This window comes from Leptodactylus fuscus, chromosome 7 (genome assembly GCF_031893055.1).
Source record: "Leptodactylus fuscus isolate aLepFus1 chromosome 7, aLepFus1.hap2, whole genome shotgun sequence".
Classification (NCBI taxonomy): domain Eukaryota; kingdom Metazoa; phylum Chordata; class Amphibia; order Anura; family Leptodactylidae; genus Leptodactylus; species Leptodactylus fuscus.
The window spans coordinates 154,941,441-154,961,323 of record NC_134271.1 but is presented as its reverse complement, the minus strand read 5'-3'; the positions used below and the strand labels follow the sequence as shown (position 1 = coordinate 154,961,323).

The 19,883-nt window shown below is 43.5% G+C and overlaps 1 protein-coding gene across 1 annotated transcript in view; it reads right to left on the bottom strand.

The window, feature by feature from the left end:
* Positions 1-19,883, bottom strand: part of KCNN3 (potassium calcium-activated channel subfamily N member 3) — a 128,312-nt gene that overhangs the window by 67,516 nt on the left and 40,913 nt on the right. Inside the window, exon 3 of the mRNA XM_075283315.1 lies at positions 16,324-16,419. Within this exon, the coding sequence (XP_075139416.1) occupies positions 16,324-16,419 (96 nt within the window). The remainder of the gene's footprint in view (positions 1-16,323; positions 16,420-19,883) is intronic.

Below are 19,883 nucleotides of genomic sequence, written 5' to 3'. Positions count from 1 at the left end.
GACATCACTGTGTGTATTATCCTGTACTGTGACATCACTGTGTGTATTATCCCTGTACTGTGACATCACTGTGTGTATTATCCTGTACTGTGACATCACTGTGTGTATTATCCTGTACTGTGACATCACTGTGTGTATTATCCTGTACTGTGACATCACTGTGTGTATTATCCCTGTACTGTGACATCACTGTGTGTATTATCTCTGTACTGTGACATCACTGTGTGTATTATCTCTGTACTGTGACATCACTGTGTGTATTATCCTGTACTGTGACATCACTGTGTGTATTATCTCTGTACTGTGACATCACTGTGTGTATTATCCTGTACTGTGACATCACTCTGTGTATTATCCTGTACTGTGACATCACTGTGTGTATTATCTCTGTACTGTGACATCACTGTGTGTATTATCCCTGTACTGTGACATCACTGTGTGTATTATCCTGTACTGTGACATCACTGTGTGTATTATCCCTGTACTGTGACATCACTGTGTGTATTATCCCTGTACTGTGACATCACTGTGTGTATTATCCTGTACTGTGGCATCACTGTGTGTATTATCTCTGTACTGTGACATCACTGTGTGTATTATCTCTGTACTGTGACATCACTGTGTGTATTATCTCTGTACTGTGACATCACTGTGTGTATTATCTCTGTACTGTGACATCACTGTGTGTATTATCCTGTACTGTGACATCACTGTGTGTATTATCCCTGTACTGTGACATCACTGTGTGTATTATCCTGTACTGTGGCATCACTGTGTGTATTATCTCTGTACTGTGACATCACTGTGTGTATTATCTCTGTACTGTGACATCACTGTGTGTATTATCTCTGTACTGTGACATCACTGTGTGTATTATCTCTGTACTGTGACATCACTGTGTGTATTATCTCTGTACTGTGACATCACTGTGTGTATTATCTCTGTACTGTGACATCACTGTGTGTATTATCCTGTACTGTGACATCACTGTGTGTATTATCCCTGTACTGTGACATCACTGTGTGTATTATCCCTGTACTGTGACATCACTGTGTGTATTATCTCTGTACTGTGACATCACTGTGTGTATTATCTCTGTACTGTGACATCACTGTGTGTATTATCTCTGTACTGTGACATCACTGTGTGTATTATCCCTGTACTGTGACATCACTGTGTGTATTATCTCTGTACTGTGACATCACTGTGTGTATTATCTCTGTACTGTGACATCACTGTGTGTATTATCCTGTACTGTGACATCACTGTGTGTATTATCTCTGTACTGTGACATCACTGTGTGTATTATCCTGTACTGTGACATCACTGTGTGTATTATCCGTTACTGTGACATCACTGTGTGTATTATCCTGTACTGTGACATCACTGTGTGTATTATCCCTGTACTGTGACATCACTGTGTGTATTATCTCTGTACTGTGACATCACTGTGTGTATTATCTCTGTACTGTGACATCACTGTGTGTATTATCTCTGTACTGTGACATCACTGTGTGTATTATCTCTGTACTGTGACATCACTGTGTGTATTATCTCTGTACTGTGACATCACTGTGTGTATTATCTCTGTACTGTGACATCTCTGTGTGTATTATCCCTGTACTGTGACATCACTGTGTGTATTATCCCTGTACTGTGACATCACTGTGTGTATTATCCTGTACTGTGACATCACTGTGTGTATTATCTCTGTACTGTGACATCACTGTGTGTATTATCTCTGTACTGTGACATCACTGTGTGTATTATCCCTGTACTGTGACATCACTGTGTGTATTATCCTGTACTGTGACATCACTGTGTGTATTATCCCTGTACTGTGACATCACTGTGTGTATTATCCCTGTACTGTGACATCACTGTGTGTATTATCTCTGTACTGTGACATCACTGTGTGTATTATCCTGTACTGTGACATCACTGTGTGTATTATCTCTGTACTGTGACATCACTGTATTATCCTGTACTGTGACATCACTGTGTGTATTATCCTGTACTGTGACATCACTGTGTGTATTATCTCTGTACTGTGACATCACTGTGTGTATTATCCTGTATTGTGACATCACTGTGTGTATTATCTCTGTACTGTGACATCACTGTGTGTATTATCTCTGTACTGTGACATCACTGTGTGTATTATCTCTGTACTGTGACATCACTGTGTGTATTATCTCTGTACTGTGACATCTCTGTGTGTATTATCCCTGTACTGTGACATCACTGTGTGTATTATCCCTGTACTGTGACATCACTGTGTGTATTATCCTGTACTGTGACATCACTGTGTGTATTATCTCTGTACTGTGACATCACTGTGTGTATTATCTCTGTACTGTGACATCACTGTGTGTATTATCCCTGTACTGTGACATCACTGTGTGTATTATCCTGTACTGTGACATCACTGTGTGTATTATCCCTGTACTGTGACATCACTGTGTGTATTATCCCTGTACTGTGACATCACTGTGTGTATTATCTCTGTACTGTGACATCACTGTGTGTATTATCCTGTACTGTGACATCACTGTATTATCCTGTACTGTGACATCACTGTGTGTATTATCCTGTACTGTGACATCACTGTGTGTATTATCTCTGTACTGTGACATCACTGTGTGTATTATCTCTGTACTGTGACATCACTGTGTGTATTATCTCTGTACTGTGACATCACTGTGTGTATTATCTCTGTACTGTGACATCACTGTGTGTATTATCCTGTACTGTGACATCACTGTGTGTATTATCTCTGTACTGTGACATCACTGTGTGTATTATCTCTGTACTGTGACATCGCTGTGTGTATTATCCTGTACTGTGACATCACTGTGTGTATTATCTCTGTACTGTGACATCACTGTGTGTATTATCCCTGTACTGTGACATCACTGTGTGTATTATCTCTGTACTGTGACATCACTGTGTGTATTATCCCTGTACTGTGACATCACTGTGTGTATTATCTCTGTACTGTGACATCACTGTGTGTATTATCCCTGTACTATGACATCACTGTGTGTATTATCCTGTACTGTGACATCACTGTGTGTATTATCCTGTACTGTGACATCACTGTGTGTATTATCCTGTACTGTGACATCACTGTGTGTATTATCTCTGTACTGTGACATCACTGTGTGTATTATCCCTGTACTGTGACATCACTGTGTGTATTATCCTGTACTGTGACATCACTGTGTGTATTATCCTGTACTGTGACATCACTGTGTGTATTATCCTGTACTGTGACATCACTGTGTGTATTATCCTGTACTGTGACATCACTGTGTGTATTATCCTGTACTGTGACATCACTGTGTGTATTATCCCTGTACTGTGACATCACTGTGTGTATTATCCTGTACTGTGACATCACTCTGTGTATTATCTCTGTACTGTGACATCACTGTGTGTATTATCTCTGTACTGTGACATCACTGTGTGTATTATCCCTGTACTGTGACATCACTGTGTGTATTATCTCTGTACTGTGACATCACTGTGTGTATTATCCTGTACTGTGACATCACTCTGTGTATTATCCTGTACTGTGACATCACTGTGTGTATTATCCCTGTACTGTGACATCCCTGTGTGTATTATCTCTGTACTGTGACATCACTGTGTGTATTATCCTGTACTGTGACATCACTGTGTGTATTATCTCTGTACTGTGACATCACTGTGTGTATTATCCTGTACTGTGGCATCACTGTGTGTATTATCTCTGTACTGTGACATCACTGTGTGTATTATCTCTGTACTGTGACATCACTGTGTGTATTATCTCTGTACTGTGACATCACTGTGTGTATTATCTCTGTACTGTGACATCACTGTGTGTATTATCCCTGTACTGTGACATCACTGTGTGTATTATCCTGTACTGTGACATCACTGTGTGTATTATCCCTGTACTGTGACATCACTGTGTGTATTATCCCTGTACTGTGACATCACTGTGTGTATTATCTCTGTACTGTGACATCACTGTGTGTATTATCTCTGTACTGTGACATCACTGTGTGTATTATCTCTGTACTGTGACATCACTGTGTGTATTATCTCTGTACTGTGACATCACTGTGTGTATTATCTCTGTACTGTGACATCACTGTGTGTATTATCTCTGTACTGTGACATCACTGTGTGTATTATCCTGTACTGTGACATCACTGTGTGTATTATCCGTTAACTGTGACATCACTGTGTGTATTTTCCTGTACTGTGACATCACTGTGTGTATTATCCCTGTACTGTGACATCACTGTGTGTATTATCCTGTACTGTGGCATCACTGTGTGTATTATCTCTGTACTGTGACATCACTGTATGTATTATCTCTGTACTGTGACATCACTGTGTGTATTATCTCTGTACTGTGACATCACTGTGTGTATTATCCCTGTACTGTGACATCACTGTGTGTATTATCTCTGTACTGTGACATCACTGTGTGTATTATCCTGTACTGTGACATCACTGTATGTATTATCCCTGTACTGTGACATCACTGTGTGTATTATCCTGTACTGTGACATCACTGTGTGTATTATCCCTGTACTGTGACATCACTGTGTGTATTATCCCTGTACTGTGACATCACTGTGTGTATTATCTCTGTACTGTGACATCACTGTGTGTATTATCTCTGTACTGTGACATCACTGTGTGTATTATCCTGTACTGTGACATCACTGTGTGTATTATCCTGTACTGTGACATCACTGTGTGTATTATCTCTGTACTGTGACATCACTGTGTGTATTATCCCTGTACTGTGACATCACTGTGTGTATTATCTCTGTACTGTGACATCACTGTGTGTATTATCCCTGTACTGTGACATCACTGTGTGTATTATCTCTGTACTGTGACATCACTGTGTGTATTATCTCTGTACTGTGACATCACTGTATTATCTCTGTACTGTGACATCACTGTGTGTATTATCCTGTACTGTGACATCACTGTGTGTATTATCCCTGTACTGTGACATCACTGTGTGTATTATCTCTGTACTGTGACATCACTGTGTGTATTATCTCTGTACTGTGACATCACTGTGTGTATTATCCTGTACTGTGACATCACTGTGTGTATTATCCTGTACTGTGACATCACTGTGTGTATTATCTCTGTACTGTGACATCACTGTGTATTATCCTGTACTGTGACATCACTGTGTGTATTATCCCTGTACTGTGACATCACTGTGTGTATTATCTCTGTACTGTGACATCACTGTGTATTATCTCTGTACTGTGACATCACTGTGTGTATTATCCCTGTACTGTGACATCACTGTGTGTATTATCTCTGTACTGTGACATCACTGTGTATTGTCTCTGTACTGTGACATCACTGTGTGTATTATCACTGTACTGTGACATCACTGTGTGTATTATCCTGTACTGTGACATCACTGTGTGTATTATCCTGTACTGTGACATCACTGTGTGTATTATCTCTGTACTGTGACATCACTGTGTGTATTATCCCTGTACTGTGACATCACTGTGTGTATTATCCCTGTACTGTGACATCACTGTGTGTATTATCTGTACTGTGACATCACTGTGTGTATTATCCTGTACTGTGACATCACTGTGTGTATTATCTCTGTACTGTGGCATCACTGTGTGTATTATCTCTGTACTGTGACATCACTGTATGTATTATCTCTGTACTGTGACATCACTGTGTGTATTATCTCTGTACTGTGACATCACTGTGTGTATTATCTCTGTACTGTGACATCACTGTGTGTATTATCTCTGTACTGTGACATCACTGTGTGTATTATCTCTGTACTGTGACATCACTGTGTGTATTATCCCTGTACTGTGACATCACTGTGTGTATTATCCCTGTACTGTGACATCACTGTGTGTATTATCCTGTACTGTGACATCACTGTGTGTATTATCCTGTACTGTGACATCACTGTGTGTATTATCCTGTACTGTGACATCACTGTGTGTATTATCCTGTACTGTGACATCACTTTGTGTATTATCTCTGTACTGTGACATCACTGTGTGTATTATCCCTGTACTGTGACATCACTGTGTGTATTATCCTGTACTGTGACATCACTGTGTGTATTATCCCTGTACTGTGACATCACTGTGTGTATTATCCCTGTACTGTGACATCACTGTGTGTATTATCTCTGTACTGTGACATCACTGTGTGTATTATCTCTGTACTGTGACATCACTGTGTGTATTATCTCTGTACTGTGACATCACTGTGTGTATTATCTCTGTACTGTGACATCACTGTGTGTATTATCTCTGTACTGTGACATCACTGTGTGTATTATCTCTGTACTGTGACATCACTGTGTGTATTATCCTGTACTGTGACATCACTGTGTGTATTATCCGTTAACTGTGACATCACTGTGTGTATTTTCCTGTACTGTGACATCACTGTGTGTATTATCCCTGTACTGTGACATCACTGTGTGTATTATCCTGTACTGTGGCATCACTGTGTGTATTATCTCTGTACTGTGACATCACTGTGTGTATTATCTCTGTACTGTGACATCACTGTGTGTATTATCCTGTACTGTGACATCACTGTATGTATTATCCCTGTACTGTGACATCACTGTGTGTATTATCCCTGTACTGTGACATCACTGTGTGTATTATCCCTGTACTGTGACATCACTGTGTGTATTATCTCTGTACTGTGACATCACTGTGTGTATTATCTCTGTACTGTGACATCACTGTGTGTATTATCTCTGTACTGTGACATCACTGTATTATCTCTGTACTGTGACATCACTGTGTGTATTATCCTGTACTGTGACATCACTGTGTGTATTATCCCTGTACTGTGACATCACTGTGTGTATTATCTCTGTACTGTGACATCACTGTGTGTATTATCTCTGTACTGTGACATCACTGTGTGTATTATCCCTGTACTGTGACATCGCTGTGTGTATTATCTCTGTACTGTGACATCGCTGTGTGTATTATCCTGTACTGTGACATCACTGTGTGTATTATCCTGTACTGTGACATCACTGTGTGTATTATCCTGTACTGTGACATCACTGTGTGTATTATCCTGTACTGTGACATCACTGTGTGTATTATCTCTGTACTGTGACATCACTGTGTGTATTATCCCTGTACTGTGACATCACTGTGTGTATTATCCCTGTACTGTGACATCACTGTGTGTATTATCTCTGTACTGTGACATCACTGTGTGTATTATCTGTACTGTGACATCACTGTGTGTATTATCCTGTACTGTGACATCACTGTGTGTATTATCTCTGTACTGTGGCATCACTGTGTGTATTATCTCTGTACTGTGACATCACTGTGTGTATTATCCTGTACTGTGACATCACTGTGTGTATTATCCTGTACTGTGACATCACTGTGTGTATTATCCTGTACTGTGACATCACTGTGTGTATTATCTCTGTACTGTGACATCACTGTGTGTATTATCTCTGTACTGTGACATCACTGTGTGTATTATCTCTGTACTGTGACATCACTGTGTGTATTATCCCTGTACTGTGACATCACTGTGTGTATTATCTCTGTACTGTGACATCACTGTGTGTATTATCTCTGTACTGTGACATCACTGTGTGTATTATCTCTGTACTGTGACATCACTGTGTGTATTATCTCTGTACTGTGACATCACTGTGTGTATTATCCCTGTACTGTGACATCACTGTGTGTATTATCTCTGTACTGTGACATCACTGTGTGTATTGTTCCCTGGTCTCTATCCCTCTCAGTGTCTTAGAGTCTTGTGGTTCTGATAGAGTTGCCCTTTAAGTACCAGCTGGAGTTTTGCAGACACGTTGCAGATGGATACGCTGTATTTGTCATTTGGGAATGTCACTAATCCTCAGAAGGAGATTGATCTCGCCGGCGACGTCTCGGAGTCATCATCCCCTTTATAAGAGAACAAACTCATCTGGCAGAGAGATCTTCACGGGAAGCCGAGCTCTCCACAATCCCCGGATTTCTGCTTGAAGTGGCGCAGAGTGACACGGAGGAGACTCTTCCACCAGATCATCAAGTGGATAATTTGCCTTTTTTTGTAATGTGCACACCTACACTGTATTATACAGGGGGGGCGAGGTATGGAAGGAGATCCTGCCCCCCCCCCCCAGCCGTACACCAGAAGCAATGTGATCTCGGCAGGCTCGCTTTATACTCCGAGCTGTTACAGAACAATCTAATACTGGAATTAGACAGAGGCATTTGTTAGAAAGCCTTTTATATAACAGCGCCATTGTGCAGGATCGTGGGCGAGCGCAGTGCGGCGGGGCCTACGCCTGCTCTGTTTTGTAAAAATGAAAGGGAACAGATTTGCAAACACCTCTCGCCCGCAAATGTGATTGATACAGGAACAGCTGGAAACGCGCGGATCACAGAGAGACACATGTATGAAGTTACATGGACCCAAAAGATCAAGGAGAACGGAAAGATTTTCTGGAGCGAATCCCGAGCCAAGGAATGATCAAAGATTGTACGAAGGGAAAAGAGAGGACAGAGGAGGCCGGTGCGGGAGGCCGGACCCCACCCCGAATACTGGGAAAGACTGACAGCCTATCCGTATACTAGAGAGCGGTGACATCACTGAGAATACAGCCTATCCGTATACTAGAGAGCAGTGACATCACTGAGAATACAGCCTATCCGTATACTAGAGAGCAGTGACATCACTGAGAATACAGCCTATCCATATACTAGAGAGCAGTGACATCACTGAGAATACAGCCTATCCGTATACTAGAGAGCGGTGACATCACTGAGAATACAGCCTATCCGTATACTAGAGAGCGGTGACATCACTGAGAATACAGCCTATCTATATACTAGAGAGCGGTGACATCACTGAGAATACAGCCTATCCGTATACTAGAGAGCGGTGACATCACTGAGAATACAGCCTATCTATATACTAGAGAGCGGTGACATCACTGAGTATACAGCCTATCCGTATACTAGAGAGCGGTGACATCACTGAGTATACAGCCTATCCGTATACTAGAGAGCGGTGACATCACTGAGAATACAGCCTATCCATATACTAGAGAGCGGTGACATCACTGAGAATACAACCTATCCGTATACTAGAGAGCAGTGACATCACTGAGAATACAGCCTATCCGTATACTAGAGAGCGGTGACATCACTGAGAATACAGCCTATCCGTATACTAGAGAGCGGTGACATCACAGAGAATACAGCCTATCCATATACTAGAGAGCGGTGACATCACTGAGAATACAGCCTATCCATATACTAGAGAGCGATGACATCACAGAGAATACAGCCTATCCGTATACTAGAGAGCGGTGACATCACTGAGAATACAGCCTATCCATATACTAGAGAGCGATGACATCACAGAGAATACAGCCTATCCGTATACTAGAGAGCGGTGACATCACTGAGAATACAGCCTATCCGTATACTAGAGAGCGGTGACATCACTGAGAATACAGCCTATCCGTATACTAGAGAGCAGTGACATCACAGAGAATACAGCCTATCCGTATACTAGAGAGCAGTGACATCACTGAGAATACAGCCTATGTATATACTAGAGAGCGGTGACATCACTGAGTATACAGCCTATCCGTATACTAGAGAGCAGTGACATCACTGAGTATACAGCCTATCCATTCCTGAGGTCCCTGTAGAATACAGACGCTTACGCCGCACCTTCCTTACGTAGAATTAGTTCTGGTCTGTAAGAGAAGTGATGATGTCATCTGTGTGGATGGAACAGAGCAATGTTCTGCAGAGAGGTCAGTGATATATAATAATAATCTGCGGCATATATGTGATATAAGGAGCTGCCATGTTGTTGGGTTGTATTGTGGTCTCTATGACCCCGGTGACATTAGTCGTCGCTCGCTGACCGGTAATCTGTGCGGCTGATCCTGATACAGAATATTCCTGACGCCTCGGATTAGATGTCGGGCTCCCAGTTGGTGGATATCTCTGCCCTGCAGTCTGTTTATAGTGAGATGAGATTTGTCCTCGCCACGTCTAATACCTGGATGTCCTGACTCATTCACAGGACCCCAGAGACCCCACAGCCATGGCTGAGCCCCCTCCCTGTCACATGTACCCTGGGAGCTCATTACGGGGACATTCATTTACAGGGGTTGATGTTGCCAGTTCTCAATGTACATTAATTTCTTGCCAAATGTCCTGTCCTCATCTTGTGTAATGAACGGTCTTGGCTCATACAGTCAAAGCAAAGAACTCGGTGTATAATCCTCAACGTAACGTCTCCATGTCACCTTGTCTCATCAGCCTGCAACCGAAAGAGTATGGTATAGATATTATATGATATTATTCTATCTACCGAAGGATACCCAGGTTATACCGGCTGTACATATAGAATTATATACAGTATATACCCAGGTTATACCAGCTGTACATATATAATTATATACAGTATATACCCAGGTTATACCAGCTGTACATATAGAATTATATACAGTATATACCCAGGTTATACCGGCCGTACATATAGAATTATATACAGTATATACCCAGGTTATACCGGCTGTACATATATAATTATATACAGTATATACCCAGGTTATACCGGCCGTACATATAGAATTATATACAGTATATACCAAGGTTATACCAGCTGTACATATATAATAATATACAGTATATACCCAGGTTATACCGGCTGTACATATATAATTATATACAGGGGATACCCAGGTTATACCGGCTGTACATATATAATTATATACAGTATATACCCAGGTTATACCAGCTGTACATATATAATAATATACAGTATATACCCAGGTTATACCGGCTGTACATATATAATTATATACAGGGGATACCCAGGTTATACCAGTACGGTCCCTATCACTATATATATATATATATATATATATATATATATATATATATATATATAGGGCCCTCACACTTCCCAGCCGATCTCCCCCTGCACATTAGGGGATGGGTCTGGTAGGAGTGAAATAGCGGGTTGGCAGCAGACAGACATGACAAACAATATACGGCTATATATATCCCAGTGCACAGCTGTGTGTGATTATTCATACGCTCTATCTATGTGTTCATACTCCACGTGACCAACACCTGCCCATGCATAGAGGGCACACAATGCCGCTGTGCTGGAGGGGGCGTCTCAGCGGGTCACAATGTCAGAGAATAGAGTCTAAAGCTTCAGCCATTGTTACATCAGAGGGGAATGCGGAGCCTGCTGGGGGTCGCAGGGCTCAGATTTAGGGGCCATTGTGAGATCACATCCATGATGGACAGCCCTGAGTGATGGCCAGGACAGATCAAAGGTGACCTTATAGGACTGTTATAGGCAGTGAGAGGGGAAGAGATTATGGGATTTATACAGTTGTTGAGGAGCAGGAGATTATAGGATAGGTACAGGGATTATAGGATAGATACAATGGGTTAGGAAGACGGGGAATTATGGGAAGGGAACCAGTGGTGAACGGCAAGAAATACTGTACAAGTGCCGGTTGTGGGATCGGGGTCCTAAGACTAGTATAGACAAGTTATAGGACTTGTACAGTGAGCGGCAGAAATTATAGGACTTGTACAGTAAGGGGCAGAAGTTATAGGACTTGTACAGTGAGCGGCAGAAGTTATAGGACTTGTACAGTGAGCGGCAGAAGTTATAGGACTTGTACAGTGAGCGGTAGAAGTTATAGGACTTGTACAGTGAGCGGCAGAAGTTATAGGACTTGTACAGTGAGCGGCAGAAGTTATAGGACTTGTACAGTGAGCGGTAGAAGTTATAGGACTTGTACAGGGAGCGGCAGAAGTTATAGGACTTGTATAGTGAGTGGCAGAAGTTATAGGACTTATACAGTGAGCGGCAGAAGTTATAGGACTTGTACAGTGAGCGGCAGAAGTTATAGGACTTGTACAGTAAGGGGCAGAAGTTATAGGACTTGTACAGTGAGCGGTAGAAGTTATAGGACTTGTACAGTGAGCGGCAGAAGTTATAGGACTTGTACAGTGAGCGGCAGAAGTTATAGGACTTGTACAGTGAGCGGCAGAAGTTATAGGACTTGTACAGTGAGCGGCAGAAGTTATAGGACTTGTACAGTGAGCGGTAGAAGTTATAGGACTTGTACAGTGAGCGGCAGAAGTTATAGGACTTGTACAGTGAGCAGCAGAAGTTATAGGACTTGTACAGTGAGCGGCAGAAGTTATAGGACTTGTACAGTGAGCGGCAGAAGTTATAGGACTTGTACAGTGAGTGCAGAAGTTATAGGACTTGTACAGTGAGCGGCAGAAGTTATAGGACTTGTACAGTGAGCGGCAGAAGTTATAGGACTTGTACAGTGAGCGGCAGAAGTTATAGGACTTGTACAGTGAGCAGCCGAAGTTATAGGACTTGTACAGTGAGCGGCAGAAGTTATAGGACTTGTACAGTGAGCGGCAGAAGTTATAGGACTTGTACAGTGAGCGGCAGAAGTTATAGGACTTGTACAGTGAGCGGCAGAAGTTATAGGACTTGCACAGTGAGCGGCAGAAGTTATAGGACTTGTACAGTGAGCGGCAGAAGTTATAGCACTTGTACAGTGAGCGGCAGAAGTTATAGGACTTGTACAGTGAGCGGCAGAAGTTATAGGACTTGTACAGTGAGCGGCAGAAGTTATAGGACTTGTACAGTGAGTGCAGAAGTTATAGGACTTGTACAGTGAGCGGCAGAAGTTATAGGACTTGTACAGTGAGCGGCAGAAGTTATAGGACTTGTACAGTGAGCGGCAGAAGTTATAGGACTTGTACAGTGAGCGGCAGAAGTTATAGGACTTGTACAGTAAGGGGCAGAAGTTATAGGACTTGTACAGTAAGGGGCAGAAGTTATAGGACTTGTACAGTGAGCGGCAGAAGTTATAGGACTTGTACAGTAAGGGGCAGAAGTTATAGGACTTGTACAGTAAGGGGCAGAAGTTATAGGACTTGTACAGTAAGGGGCAGAAGTTATAGGACTTGTACAGTGAGCGGCAGAAGTTATAGGACTTGTACAGTGAGTGCAGAAGTTATAGGACTTGTACAGTGAGCGGCAGAAGTTATAGGACTTGTACAGTGAGTGCAGAAGTTATAGGACTTGTACAGTGAGTGCAGAAGTTATAGGACTTGTACAGTGAGCGGCAGAAGTTATAGGACTTGTACAGTGTGCGGCAGAAGTTATAGGACTTGTACAGTGAGCGGCAGAAGTTATAGGACTTGTACAGTGAGCGGCAGAAGTTATAGGACTTGTACAGTGAGCGGCAGAAGTTATAGGACTTGTACAGTGAGCGGCAGAAGTAATAGGACTTGTACAGTGATCCGCAGAAGTTATAGGACTTGTACAGTGAGCGGCAGAAGTTATAGGACTTGTACAGTGAGTGCAGAAGTTATAGGACTTGTACAGTGAGCGGCAGAAGTTATAGGACTTGTACAGTGAGCGGCAGAAGTTATAGGACTTGTACAGTGAGCGGCAGAAGTTATAGGACTTGTACAGTGAGTGGCAGAAGTTATAGGACTTGTACAGTGATCCGCAGAAGTTATAGGACTTGTACAGTGAGCGGCAGAAGTTATAGGACTTGTACAGTGAGCGGCAGAAGTTATAGGACTTGTACAGTGATCCGCAGAAGTTATAGGACTTGTACAGTGAGCGGCAGAAGTTATAGGACTTGTACAGGGAGCGGCAGAAGTTATAGGACTTGTACAGTGAGTGCAGAAGTTATAGGACTTGTACAGTGAGCGGCAGAAGTTATAGGACTTGTACAGTGAGTGCAGAAGTTATAGGACTTGTACAGTGAGCGGCAGAAGTTATAGGACTTGTACAGTGAGCGGCAGAAGTTATAGGACTTGTACAGTGAGCGGCAGAAGTTATAGGACTTGTACAGTGTGCGGCAGAAGTTATAGGACTTGTACAGTGAGCGGCAGAAGTTATAGGACTTGTACAGTGAGTGCAGAAGTTATAGGACTTGTACAGTGAGTGCAGAAGTTATAGGACTTGTACAGTGAGCGACAGAAATTATAGGACTTGTACAGTGAGCGGCAGAAGTTATAGGAATTGTATAGTGAGTGCAGAAGTTATAGGACTTGTACAGTGAGTGGCAGAAGTTATAGGACTTGTACAGTGAGTGGCAGAAGTTATAGGACTTGTACAGTGAGCGGCAGAAGTTATAGGACTTGTACAGTGAGCGGCAGAAGTTATAGGACTTGTACAGTGAGCGGTAGAAGTTATAGGACTTGTACAGTGAGTGACAGAAGTTATAGGACTTGTACAGTGAGCAGCAGAAGTTATAGGACTTGTATAGTGAGCGGCAGAAGTTATAGGACTTGTACAGTGAGCGGCAGAAGTTATAGGACTTGTACAGTGAGTGCAGAAGTTATAGGACTTGTACAGTGAGCGGCAGAAGTTATTGGACTTGTACAGTGAGCGGCAGAAGTTATAGGACTTGTACAGTGAGCGGTAGAAGTTATAGGACTTGTACAGTGAGCGGCAGAAGTTATAGGACTTGTACAGTGAGCGGCAGAAGTTATAGGACTTGTACAGTGAGTGCAGAAGTTATAGGACTTGTACAGTGAGTGCAGAAGTTATAGGACTTGTACAGTGAGCGGCAGAAGTTATAGGACTTGTACAGTGAGCGGTAGAAGTTATAGGACTTGTACAGTGAGCGGCAGAAGTTATAGGACTTGTACAGTGAGCGGCAGAAGTTATAGGACTTGTACAGTGAGCGGTAGAAGTTATAGGACTTGTACAGTGAGCGGTAGAAGTTATAGGACTTGTACAGTGAGCGGCAGAAGTTATAGGACTTGTACAGTGAGCAGCAGAAGTTATAGGACTTGTACAGTGAGCGGTAGAAGTTATAGGACTTATACAGTGAGCGGCAGAAGTTATAGGACTTGTACAGTGAGCGGCAGAAGTTATAGGACTTGTACAGTGAGCGGCAGAAGTTATAGGACTTGTACAGTGAGCGGCAGAAGTTATAGGACTTGTACAGTGAGCGGCAGAAGTTATAGGACTTGTACAGTGAGCGGCAGAAGTTATAGGACTTGTACAGTGAGTGGCAGAAGTTATAGGACTTGTACAGTGAGCGGCAGAAGTTATAGGACTTGTACAGTGAGCGGCAGAAGTTATAGGACTTGTACAGTGAGTGGCAGAAGTTATAGGACTTGTACAGTGAGTGGCAGAAGTTATAGGACATGTACAGTGAGTGGCAGAAGTTATAGGACTTGTACAGTGAGCGGCAGAAGTTATAGGACTTGTACAGTGAGCGGCAGAAGTTATAGGACTTGTACAGTGAGCGGTAGAAGTTATAGGACTTGTACAGTGAGTGACAGAAGTTATAGGACTTGTACAGTGAGCAGCAGAAGTTATAGGACTTGTATAGTGAGCGGCAGAAGTTATAGGACTTGTACAGTGAGCGGCAGAAGTTATAGGACTTGTACAGTGAGTGCAGAAGTTATAGGACTTGTACAGTGAGCGGCAGAAGTTATAGGACTTGTACAGTGAGCGGCAGAAGTTATAGGACTTGTACAGTGAGCGGCAGAAGTTATAGGACTTGTACAGTGAGCGGCAGAAGTTATAGGACTTGTACAGTGAGCGGTAGAAGTTATAGGACTTGTACAGTGAGCGGCAGAAGTTATAGGACTTGTACAGTGAGCGGCAGAAGTTATAGGACTTGTACAGTGAGCGGTAGAAGTTATAGGACTTGTACAGTGAGCGGTAGAAGTTATAGGACTTGTACAGTGAGCGGCAGAAGTTATAGGACTTGTACAGTGAGCAGCAGAAGTTATAGGACTTGTACAGTGAGCAGCAGAAGTTATAGGACTTGTACAGTGAGCGGCAGAAGTTATAGGACTTGTACAGTGAGCGGTAGAAGTTATAGGACTTGTACAGTGAGCGGCAGAAGTTATAGGACTTGTACAGTGAGCGGCAGAAGTTATAGGACTTGTACAGTGAGCGGTAGAAGTTATAGGACTTGTACAGTGAGCGGTAGAAGTTATAGGACTTGTACAGTGAGCGGCAGAAGTTATAGGACTTGTACAGTGAGCAGCAGAAGTTATAGGACTTGTACAGTGAGCAGCACTGTTATGTGGGTGCTATACTTTCCTGCACTTATATACAGGCGCTGTAGGGTATGGATACAAGTACACTGCAGATTGGACCATATGGCCCCATTTCCGGATGGCTACTATGAGGGGTCTGTGTGATTTAAGGGGACAGTGACAGAGCGTTATCATACACAGGGTCACCTACCTGCACCTCCCGCGCGTGGTAAGCAATGATCAGTCCCAGCAGAATGATGGATGATAAACTTATAAGGCATTTCAGGGCCAGAGAAAACATTGAGTCCTATAAGGGGAGAAAGAGAGAGTCAGACAAAAGAGTAAGTGTGTACGAGTACGTATAACATCGGCGTAGTCTATAGATATACGGGAGGCTGAACCGCACCATAGGGCATCCTCAGCAGAAGCCATATTGTTTGTCGTCACACGGCTGTGCTATGAAAGGGTTATCCACCTCTCACTACATCTATACATGACCTGTATGATATATACCGTACATACACCCGCCATGTACCATTATTCATCTATACGCTGCCCTTTATCCAACACATATATCAGGACACGCCACCAATATACATCAACTAACTGCCTATATACCGCCACTCTGCCAGCGCTATATCATTATATATGGACAGTATTGACTAGAACTTGGCAGATGAATGTTTAATGCTGATATATGTGAAGGACCGTACCGCAGTAAATCCTATGGCTACACATACATTACATGGAATAACACTGCGGACCAGAGAGCAGGAGACGGGCCTGGGGATTCTGGGTATACGTGAGCGGCGGCGCGCAGTGTCAGGCGGCAGCCGCAAAGGCAAACGAAAAAGCAGGAGGTATAAACCGGACACCAAGTAATATAACCGCTCTATAGATAAGGCTTGAAAGGAGGACGAATATTATTGGGTGAAAATCCCAGAATACGAAATGATATAAAAATTCAAATCCCAAAATATAAATAAAATTCAAAAATTTTACCAAAATTTCCAAACTAAAGAATTTATTTCATACGGGCAACATTGTAGTGAAAATAGAAATCCTATCGCAGTGGATCAGACTATGGTGCCCGCTATGGAGGGAGATCTATCGGCTGGCAATGCCCAAGATCAGTGATGTCCCTGGTCTCGGACATTTAACCCCCTTTTACCATATGTAACCACCAATATGGAGACCATCACTGCACTCACACCAGGTTCTAATGGGACAGGAGATAAATGGTGGATTGGTGATAAATCTGGTGACATTTGTGCTACGTTTTGTACGCTATGTGTTACATTTCCATACGAGTTGCGATGAAGGAGATGTTATTGACGTTACAGGTTTCCCGGTCGCTCCCTGTACCACAGGCTATAGGGACTATGGACTGGTCGGCCATCCAGCAGATGCTCCTCCGGCCTCTCTTTTCCTTTAGGTCCGGGGTATGTCTTACGTCTGATGACGTTGCAGTCGTCTTCGGACAGGACATGTCAGCGTCTGTTCATGGAGGGCCTGTCTGTAGGATGAAGTACCGTCATACCACTGGTGGTTACCATGAGGTCATAACGCGGTGGAGAAATTAAGAAATTGAAGCCATTTTTCAGTGTAGAGAGCTCCTGTAAGGCTCAGTTCACATCTGCAGTCCGTCTCTGGATTCTTCTGGTCCGTCGTAGGAAGAGCGAAACGGAACAAAACATAAGAATGGATCCATCTAATGACAGGTCACAACGGGCTTCTGCTGGCTCCACAGCCTTACATATTCCTGTCGCCCCCTGCTGGCGCGGTGTGTACGGAGCAGCTACTGCTGTGGTGTATTGTGGTATAGGCACACCATGGTGTGCACTTACACACTGCTCCAGCTGGAGTAGAGGATGAAGCCCCCTCCATGTACAGGTATCTCACCATCCAGGCACTGTCGGTAAAGCAGTCCCTTACGATGCCCTTGCCCGTCTCGGAGAGTGTTGCCCTGCCCCCACTTCTAACATGTCCTCTGCCTATGGTGCCCTGCCAACACTGCCATTAAGAGACCCGAGCTGTAAAATGGTAATAATTAATGGTAATTAGATGCTCGGCTGCGGCAGATTGACGCGGAGCTGCTCCCTGTTAACCCCTTCTCCCCTGATATCCCCGAGATCCTGGATACAGAACGATTTATTAAACCTTCTACGCCAGTCTTCTACCTCTCCCTTTTTTGCGCCAAGGATGTGCCACGTTCCTGATCACTCTCCAAGTGACATCATGTGCCCCGTGGTTAGGTCACATGGGCACACCAAGCGACATGACATCATAAGACTTGTCGTAGTCCTGAGCACATGACATCACCAAGGAGGACGAGAGAACGGTCCAGAAGAGGTGATGGAAGGTTCATATGAAGGTTTTTCACCTCCCCTGGGCCCACACATATTATACTCCGAGCTCGTACAGTCCAGTCCTATCTGAACTTGCTTGAGCTGAAACGAATCTGGGATCCGGACCACTCGAATATTGGGAGGTTCTCCCATCTCTACTCTTGTCACAACTCAAGTTAGTAGGCGTAAACGGGAATCCCACAGGTATCTTAATGCTTATATGGCCGCTAAAGAAGCACTTAGGATTAAAGGGGCCTGATCTACTCCATTGAGAGACGCGGTGACCGGGGCCGAAATACAAGTGCACCTATCTCAGAAGGGTTCTGCTTAGAATATACTCTACCTGATAGGTGTCAGACTGCGGCCTACCAGATAAAGTGATTCTGGGGACCCTCTAACAACCCTATGAAATAGACCATGGTACCCTTCACATTTGGGTGTCTTCTCTCCGAGGATCCTCTGGCACTCCGGTGGGCCGGTCTGACTCACCTTCCTGCCATGTTACCCCTCTTCCTAGAAGGGTGGGGGTGTAAGTTTCTGACTATTTTGTAGCCCCGGACTGGCTCTTTGCTCCCTACGATTGGGGTCGCTGTGACTTTTCAGTTCTGGCTGCTCTTCAGGCCCGTCGCGTCCTGCCAACAAGCCATCTCAGCGTGATTCATGAGCGTAAACGTTCTGTCCTTCTGGGAGCGGGACGCCGGCCTTGCGCGCCTGGTGTGAGGTGTTCTCCTTCTCACTTTGTTCTCTTCATTCCTCATTCTATATAAAATATGTTTTTGTTCCGATCGCTGCTCGGGAAGCCAAGCTGTTCTATTAACCGGCACAACAATGTACAGAACCTCCAAACACCGCAATTACCAGAAATTATTAATTACAAATTACAGGAAAGGTCCCCGGAGAAAAATGCGGAGGCCCAAAGAACAGATCTCCATGGGGAGGGAAAGATCTCCGCTGCGGCCATCACCTAATCGCAACACGCCTGCCAAACTATTATTTTATCTTTAGTCTCCCACCATCTAAATATATTACCCCGAAAAGAGAGACGTAAAATATCACCTATATATGTCCTGTACATATACTGACACCTTATACTACAGTACAGTCATCTATTACTGACAACCAGCCTGTATATATCATGTCTGAGAGGTTGTCACAGCCCCGCCCCCTGTTACTGACAACCAGCCTGTATATATCATGTGTGAGAGGTTGTCACAGCCCCGCCCCCTGTTACTGACAACCACCTGTATATATCATGTCTGAGAGGTAGTCACAGCCCCGCCCCCTGTTACTGACAACCAGCTGTATATATCATGTGTGAGAGGTTGTCACAGCCCCGCCCCCTGTTACTGACAACCAGCTGTATATATCATGTGTGAGAGGTTGTCACAGCCCCGCCCCCTGTTACTGACAACCAGCTGTATAT